Source organism: Nyctereutes procyonoides, unplaced genomic scaffold, assembly GCF_905146905.1.
Source record: "Nyctereutes procyonoides isolate TBG_1078 unplaced genomic scaffold, NYPRO_anot_genome, whole genome shotgun sequence".
In the NCBI taxonomy this organism is placed as follows: Eukaryota; Metazoa; Chordata; class Mammalia; order Carnivora; family Canidae; genus Nyctereutes; species Nyctereutes procyonoides.
In genome coordinates this window covers 79,813,543-79,822,368 of record NW_026575146.1, presented here as the reverse complement: position 1 = coordinate 79,822,368, position 8,826 = coordinate 79,813,543, and the positions used below count along the sequence as shown (strand labels likewise).

The following is an 8,826-nucleotide window of genomic DNA, read 5'->3' as shown; positions in this document are numbered from 1 at the left end:
ATCATATATAACCTCGCACGCCGGCCCCCTGGCCCCAGCCCATCCTCAGCCACACACAGTTGTGCCAGAGCCACACGAGATCACACACGCGCGACATCGCCTGTGCCCACATCACAATCTCACGGGTGCTCCAGCACGCTCCCCTTCCCCTGCGACCTCCTCCCCTAGGGTCTCCCGGAGCCCGGCGGCTGCCCGAGGGGGCGGAGCCGTCCCCTCAGATATAAGGCCGGGGAGCCAGCAGCTGCGGCTCCAGCACCCCCAGAAAGGCCATGGTCAGCCCGCAGATGCGCCAGCTCCTGTCCCGGACGGTGATCCTGGCGCTTATTTTCCTTCCCCAGGTCAGAGCAGGAGTGGAAAGGGAGGAAGGGAAGGGGTGCGACCCAGGGGTCTTGGGGCGGTCGGGCTGCCTGGGCCCGGCGCCTCCTCATCCTGTGCCCCTTTGCGGCCCCAGGCCCGGCCGGCAGGCGTCTTCGAGCTGCAGATCCACTCATTCGGGCCGGGACCAGGCCCCGGGGCGCCGCGGTCCCCCTGCAGCGCGCAGGGCCCGTGCCGCCTCTTCTTTCGGGTCTGCCTGAAGCCAGGGGTCTCCGAGGAGGCCGCCGAGGCTCCGTGCGCCCTGGGCGCGGCCCTGAGCGCGCGCGGACCGGTCTACACCCAGCAGCCCGGAGCCCCGGCGCCCGACCTGCCGCTGCCCGACGGCTTCATGCGCGTGCCCTTCCGGGAAGCCTGGCCGGTGAGAACCCCGAGCCGCAGGCCTTACCCAAACCTCTCCGGCCTTCTACCCTCCAACTTGTATGGCCCCAACTTTGCCCCCACCCAGGGACCCCAAATTCCCAAACCAGTAACTATCATCTAGAATCGTACATTCTTAGACCCGTAAATCCTACAGGGTACCCTAAATTTCTGACTCCAGCTTCCACTTTGGGGATCCCAAATGTTCTGACCCCCCACCCTGCATGCTTGGGACCCCAAGTTCCCAGAACCTCAAACTCACCCTCTGTAAATCCCAAATTCTTAGAACCCTTCCTCTGTTCCCTGGGGATCCCGAAACACTGGAATCCTTATCTTTATCTTTAGATCTCTCTGCACTTAGGGACCTTGCCACAGCTGGTCTTTGGGACCCCAATCTCCTCTCACCTTATCCCTTCTCACATCTTCCAGTTGGGGCCCATATTCATGACTTCTACTTCCAAATTCCTACCTCCCATCTCCCAACCCCAGAAGCAGACAGGTGAACAGAACTTTGCTTGAATTCTAGACCCCTGTCCTTTGGGCAAGGTGGCTTTCCCTCTCCCAGCCTCAGTTTCCCCATCTGTAAAATGGGATCATCCTGGTACCTTACAAAGGGATTTAACCCTTTGAGGGATTTAACCAGGTATCTCCAATTTAATGTTTACCCACAGGAAGTGCTCAATAGAGGAAGCCCACGCTGTCCTTCCTTCCCCGAGCCAGCCCCTCTGGGAATTGTCCCTTGTCTGCCTGGTCCCTGGAATGATGACCACCCCTAAAATCTGGCCTTCATCAAGCACCCATCCTGACCACTGTCTTCCGTTCTTTCTTCTCCTTCCTTCACCCAACCAGGGCACCTTCTCTCTTATCATCGAAGCCTGGAGAGAGGAGTTAGAACAGATTGGAGGTGAGTGTCTTCAGTCATCAGACTGAAGTGAGGAGTGTGGGGGCTCCAGGGAGTTGGGGCCCGATGTAAGGTCCACGACAGTGACACGTGGCCGTCTGTGGGGTGGAGCATTCACAGGATTGCCCACCTGTGATGTCCTCACAGCTCCCGGAGTGCGGTGCTGGGTGTTGGTAGCCCCAGGGCTCTAGGCATGTCGGTGTAGAAGTGTCCTTGTGCCGGACGTAGGAGTCTCTGGCCTGATACCAGGCAAAGGACACTCTTCCTATCTTGGAATCGAAGCCACCAGAGCAGGCTATAGCACCTCACGGGTCGGCACTGTCACCATCTGAGTTTGATAAGCTGGGCTACAATGTCAGTTACTTCTGTTTTCTTTTCAAAGCTCTGTCATGACGTCCACGTAGAGGTCCCAGGAGCCCTGTGGGATGTTCGCAGGTTCCCCAGAGACAATATTGAGCAAAGGTTTCAGGGAGGGAGATGGGGTGGTTTTATTCTTAATTTGAGGGGATTTGGGTGCCATGTACAGCTCACAGCCGGGAGGTCTGTGACCACTGAGGCACAGAAAGCTCCTGTGGCAGTGTCGGGGTGTGACAGCTTTGCTGGGGACAACGTGCCACTCTCTCGGTATCCGGAGGCTTCAGACAAGAAGGGTGATTTGTGGTCTGGTAATTGGGGTCTCTGTCACCGTTTTGATATAGGAAGATCCCAGGCACGGTTTGGGCGTGTGTTACGACCTCCCTTCAAGGGACTGGAGTTGCCCCTTGGCCAAAGAGATCTCGGATGTCACAGGGTCTTAGGGGGCTCGTTACTACTTTAATATAAAAGATTCTGGGGCAGGTGGGGGGGTATTTCGGTTTCTGGGGGAGGACTGTTATCGCGATGGCCATAGGGGGCCATAGGGTCCCAGTGGGACGGCGACATCGTTATGGGAGGTCGCGGCCTTGCCAAGGGGTGGCCGCCATCCTCAGGGCGCTGTCGGGGCCTCGCTGAGAGGGGCAGGGAGAGGGCAGAGTGCAAGCTGCGTGGGCACCGCCCGAGGCCGCCGCCCCAGCGCCGCCCCCTTGTCCCCGCAGGGCCCGCCTGGAGCCTGCTGGCGCGCGTGGCCGGACGGCGCCGCCTGGCGGCCGGGGGCCCGTGGGCCCGGGATGTGCAGCGCGCAGGCGCCTGGGAGCTGCGCTTCTCGTACCGCGCGCGCTGCGAGCCGCCCGCCGTCGGGGCCGCGTGCGCGCGCCTCTGCCGCCCCCGCAGCGCCCCCTCGCGGTGCGGTCCGGGACTGCGCCCCTGCGCGCCGCTCGAGGACGAGTGCGAGGCCACGCGTGAGTGCTGCGTCCCAGCGCCCCCCACCTGCCGCCCTTCCTTGGCCGCCTCTCACCGCCCGGTTACCTCTGCAGGCAGCCGGGTGCCCCGACTCAGGGTGCTCTGCCCGCGTCCGCAGACGCCCCCTCCGGGAAGCTAAAGCTGCTGCCCGCTGGCCAGGCACCCCCCCAGGCCCCGCTCCAGCCCCCTTCACCCCTGCGCCGTCCTCACCTCCCTCCCACGGTCCAGCTACCGCCCCCTCGGGGAAACTGAGGAGCCCAGACTTCTCTCCAGCCCTGCCTGGGCACTCCAGCCCCCTTCCCTCTTTCTAGGGCACTTTTCTAGGAACCCCACACCCATTTCCCATGCTGGGACCCACCCCGGGTTCCTCCTCTAACGGAGGACCACAGCCCTTTCCAGATGCTAGGACCCTTTAAACTCTTCTCATGCTGGGGCCCTTCTCACCCCCACCCAGGAGCTTTGGAAACTGCAGTTCCCCCCACCCCCCCACCCCCTACCCCTGCCAAGGGATCTTTATCCTCCTTCTCTGCAACTTGCAGGCCAGATATCATTGGTTTCCAAAGCTTGGATCCTCAGACCGCTCCCCAAACTTCTGAATCCCACGGAAGCCCCTAGGACTCCCAGGCTTATCCAGATGCTCCCAAACCTGCCCTAAGCCAACACCCTCCCATTTCGCTTGAAAGGCCAGGGGCCCCTCCCCAAACCCTCATCGCCTTCTCTCATTCTGCTCTCACCAAGCTCAGACCCTGGGGACCCCACTCCATTCTCCTTCCAAGAGCACAGACTCTGGAGCTCAGTGGCCTGGGGTCACATCCTCCATCTGCCGCTTCCCATCTGCCTCTCTAGGCCTCAGTTTCCCTGTGTGGAAACTGGGGGGTCACAGTACCATCTAGCCCCGGGGGTGGGTGTTGTTGTCACAAGGATGAAACAAAGCAGTGCACAAAGTGCTCAGAAACTTCTCTGATTCCTATCCTCCTGAGCTGCCCTCATCACTATTACTCTTCCCTCTGCCTCTCCTTCCCCCATAGCGGCATGTCGAGCGGGCTGCAGTCCAGACCACGGCTTCTGTGAGCAGCCCAATGAATGTCGATGCCTGGAGGGCTGGACTGGGCCCCTCTGCACCATCCCAGTCTCCAGCAGCTGCCACACTCCCAGGGGCCCGTCCTCTGCCACCACCGGATGCCTTGTACCCAGGCCCGGGCCCTGTGACGGGAACCCGTGTGCCAACGGGGGCAGCTGTAGTGTCAGTATCACCCCCTCCTACCTCATCCTGAGGGAGTTCCGGGTGGCCCCCTGTCTGGGGTTCCCTGAGATCACAACCTGGAGAGGGCTGGGGTCAGCTGTCAGGGGAGGGCTTCCTGGAGGTGTCCAGTCTTCGTCTGGGGCCTTGAAGTAGGATTAGGGAATGGGGTTGGGAAGAGCCAACGCAGTGGGTGGCACCTAAAGGGGTGGGCATGTGGGTGTAGCTACCAACTGTCCCCCACCCCTGCCCCTGGAATGAGGGGGCACCCTGAGGACAACTCAGGGTGCAAGGAAGGGAGGGGGATGGGAATTTAGGATGAGGGGACATCAGAGAAGGCTTCCTGGAGACGGGCCCAGGGCTGGGGCTTCTGAAGTCCAATTTGGCCGAGGGGCAGTGGAGTGGGAGGACCAGGTGAGTGGCCTGGCGTCAGCAAAAGTGTGGCGGTGGGAATGAGTCTGGTGTGTACTGGGATAAAGTGGAGCCCAGCGTGGGCTCCAGGACACTGCTGCTAAGGGACAGCAAGAAACAGGGTTCAGGTTAGGGGGAAGGCCTGAGAAAGGGAGATCCAGAGAAGGCTTCGTGGAGGAGGTGGGCTTAGGGCTAGGACCTGGAGGTAGGAGGTGGCTATGCGGACAGAATCGGGGAGACCTGCCTGGTAGCATCTGTGGGCAAAAGTGTAGAGGAGGGAATGGGATCTCTCCGGGCCCCCAGAGCTTCCCCTCTGCGGGGTTGGCTGGGCAGATCCAGAAACGCCGAGTGATTTCAGGAGGACTTCCCAGGTGAGGCCCCTGAAGACTGGGAGGTAGGACCCGACCAGGAGCAGCCCTCCATGGTCAAGGTAGGAGGGGGGATGGGATTTTGCTCCCAGGAGACCCTGTGCTGAAGTCCCCTTGCTGCCACCCAGGAGACCCCAGGATCCTTCGAATGCGCCTGTCCCCGCGGGTTCTATGGATTGCGGTGTGAGGTGAGCGGGGTGACGTGTGCGGATGGACCTTGCTTCAATGGTGGCCTGTGTGTGGGAGGCGCAGACCCTGACTCTGCCTACGTCTGCCACTGCCCGCCCGGATTCCAAGGCTCCAACTGTGAGAAGAGAGTGGACCGGTGCAGCCTGAAGCCATGCCGGAACGGTGAGGGGGGGGGGATCGGGGGGGGGTCCCTGCATGGTCAGCGGCTCACACGGTCCTGGGTGGGAATCTGGCTGTGCTTTCTCTGGCCGTGGCCTGCGAAAGGGGCTCTCTCTGCCCAGTCTGTTTGTTCTGGGCAAGGTGCTATCCCTATCTCAAAAATACGTGAGTCAGGGACAGTGGCTGGCTCAGTCCGGAGAGCATGTGATTCTTGATCTCAGGGCTGTAAGTTCAAGCCCCATGTTGGGTGTAGAGATCCCAGGACCCAGAGATCATGACCTGAGCCAGAGGCTGACACTTAGCTGACTGAGCCACCCGGGGGCCCCAGCTCAGTGCATTCTTATAAAATAATAATAATAATAATAATTCTCTCCAAGACACGGGGCGTGCACTCTGGGCTGAGTGGTACTAGGGACACGGCAGTGACCCGGGCAGCTCTGGCCGCGCCCTCAGGGGGTACCAGCCCAGAGGAGAAGCCACGCTTGTCCTTGAAACCCAGAGCCGTCAGGGTTAGGATGGGGGAGCGCGGGGCTGGGATGGAGAGTCAGGAAGGCTTCCTGGAGGAGGGGGCATCTGAGCAGAGCCCTGAAGGCTGAGCTCGGGAAGAGACTGGGTGAAAAGAAGGGGAGGAAAGGAGGGAGGGGCACAAGGCACGGGCAGGGGCCGGCGCCGCGGACGTGTTCGGGAACGCTACGCGGGAAGGCCGACGGCGGGCGATAAAGGGAGATCCGGAGCGCGGCCTCCATCCACGACTGGACGGGCCTGCGCCCCGGCCACTCCCAGGGGCTGGCCCTGGAGGCGGCGGCGGGGACCCCGAGGCCCGGCGGGCAGAGCCGAGGGTCCCTGACGCCGCTGACGCCGCTTCCCCGCAGGCGGGCTCTGCCTGGACCTGGGCCGCGCCCTGCGCTGCCGCTGCCGCGCCGGCTTCGCGGGGCCGCGCTGCGAGCACGACCTGGACGACTGCGCCGGCCGCGCCTGCGCCAACGGCGGCACGTGCCTGGAGGGCGGCGGCGCGCGCCGCTGCTCCTGCGCGCTGGGCTTCGGCGGCCGCGACTGCCGCGAGCGCGCCGACCCGTGCGCCGCGCGCCCCTGCGCCCACGGCGGCCGCTGCTACGCCCACTTCTCCGGCCTCGTCTGCGCCTGCGCGCCGGGCTACATGGGCGCGCGCTGCGAGGTCCCGGTTCACCCCGACGGCGCGGACGACGGCGCGGACGACGGCGCGGGGGCGCTGCCCGCGGCGATGCCGGGCCTGCGGCCGGGGGACCCGCAGCGCTTCCTTCTGCCCCCGGCTTTGGGACTGCTGGTGGCCGCGGGGCTGGCCGGCGCTGCGCTCTTGCTGGTCCACGTGCGGCGCCGCGGCCCGGGCCGGGACCCTGGGCCTCGCCTGCTGCCGGGGACCCCGGAGCCGTCGGCGCACGCGCTGCCCGACGCCCTCAACAACCGCAGAGCGCAGGACGGCGCGGCCGCGGGGCCGAGGTGAGCGCCCGCCCCGGACTGCAGGTGCCGCCCGCCTCGTTAGGCCTTCCCGCTCGCTCCCTTCCTTTTCTCTGCTCCCGGCCTCTTCCGAGGGCGTCTTCCCGCAGCTCCCCTAGTTGGCTTCGGGCCCTCTCCGTGGCGGGTGGGGGCAAATCCAGGTCTGAGAAGACGGAGGGCCTGGGCCTGAGGCTTTTCCTCCCGCAGCCAGCCCGAGGATTGGAATCGCCCTGAAGATGGAGACTCGCGTGCCATCTACGTCATACCCGCCCCTTCGGCGCACGCCCCGGAGGTAGCTGCCCCCTCTGCCTTCTCCGCACACCTTGGGGGCGCTGGGCGGAGGCGGCCCCTGCGTTTCCCGCAGCCCCCCCTTTCCTCCCGTCTGCGCGAATGAGGAGGGTGGAGTCTCTGGGACGTCCTCGAGGCTTCATGGGGTTCTGTCTTGCAGCCCTCTTGCTGTCCTTTGGAGCTACTTCCCTCTTCTCTTTGGAAGACCCTAAGGGCTTCTAGAGGTCTCGGTGGGGAGAGCGGCAGCCCGAGCCCCGCTGTTTCCCACTCACTGGGGAGCGGGAGAGGGGCACGGGGGCAGCCCTTTCTAATGCCTCCTACTTATTTCATTTCTAGGCCTGACCTGCCCCTTCTCCATCAGCGCCTGGAGACAGAACCTGGATATTTTCCTGTTTACCTGGTGGTGCCCAGTCTCTGCCTCAGACACCTTGGAGCTGGAGGGGGTGGCCGGGAGAATTTTCCCTTGGGGCATTGTACATAATGGTTATTTAAATCCTATTTTTTCCTCTCTCCATCTCTCCAGAGACATCTATAAAGGTTCATATTTTGTATCAGCTTTGACTCTTTGGGCTGAGTGCTTTGGACTTAGTGTTGGGACGGAGCGGGGAGATACTGTGTCCTGAGAAGACTAGGACTTCGCTGCAGGGAGCAGAAACACCTCAAAGTGGCTTAAGTAGGAGAATTTAATAGTTCACAAAAATGAAAGATCTTGTGGTAGGGGTAGCTTCAGCAGGGCTGCATTCAGGTACCTTCAGTACCTCTTCCCCAGTTGTGTCTGGGAATAACTTCGTTGATTTAAATGAGGCTTCCTTTGGCTCTGGCTTGTCACATGGCCTTGAGGGACGGACCAGGATTAGGGACCAGGCAGAAAGGTTTATTATGACTGGCCAGGCTTGGTTGTCTAGTGTGTGGTGGGAAGTAAGGCCAGTCAGCCTATCCAAATCAAGTGGGGCACATGGATGGGCAAAGCAGTGTCCCTCCCTCTACCCAAATTCTAGGTTTGTTAATAGATACGGGTATTGCATTGGGTATTGCATTGGGCCGGCAAACCAACTGTTACAAGAACAAAAACTCAATAAATTTGAAGAGTTAATTGGCTTCATTAAGTGATTCATAATTGGGCAGCACCCTGTCTGGTGAGTAGAGGGGAGCTGGGAGGAGTTGTATAAAATAGAAGGTTTTTATAGGAAGGAGGGTGGGATGAGAAAATGAGCAAAAGAAAAGGAAGGGTTGTTCCAGGAAAGGTCACCTTCAGGAAGGGCTGGAGTCTTATTGGGGAGTTACCTCATTTTTGGGGGGGGGGATGGAAGGGGTCCATGTGATGGATTCGATCATTGGTGCTGATCAAAGAATTCCTGACTGGCCTGTTGAGACATATTTTTGAGTAAACTTGAAACTGCAATTAAGTTAAGTATTAAGTCCCAGTTTGGTGACTTAGCCTAAGTGATGCCATTTTGTGCCTGGGCTTTTTTTTTTTTTTAATTTATTTATGATAGTCACAGAGAGAGAGAGAGAGAGGCAAAGACACAGGCAGAGGGAGAAGCAGGCTCCCCACAGGGAGCCCAGTGTGGGACTCATACCAGAACTCTGGGATCACACCTCGAGGGGAGGACAGATGCCTAACCACTGAGCCACCCAGGTGTCCCATTTTATTTATTTATTTGTTTGTTTATTATCCATGATAGAGAGAGGCAGAGACACAGGCAGAGGGAGAAGCAGGCTCCATGCGGGGAGCCCGACTCGGGACT

At 60.9% G+C, this 8,826-nt stretch overlaps 1 protein-coding gene across 1 annotated transcript; it reads left to right on the top strand.

The window, feature by feature from the left end:
- The first annotated feature begins 269 nt into the window (after nt 1–269).
- On the top strand, nt 270–7,870 carry DLL3 (delta like canonical Notch ligand 3). Its single transcript, XM_055311577.1, has 9 exons — nt 270–338; nt 452–733; nt 1,582–1,636; nt 2,707–2,949; nt 3,979–4,193; nt 5,098–5,320; nt 6,190–6,793; nt 6,998–7,082; nt 7,415–7,870. The coding sequence occupies exons 1-9, from the start codon at nt 270–272 to the stop codon at nt 7,418–7,420; spliced, it is 1,782 nt and encodes a 593-aa protein (XP_055167552.1). The 3' UTR covers nt 7,421–7,870.
- The last annotated feature ends 956 nt before the right edge of the window (nt 7,871–8,826 follow it).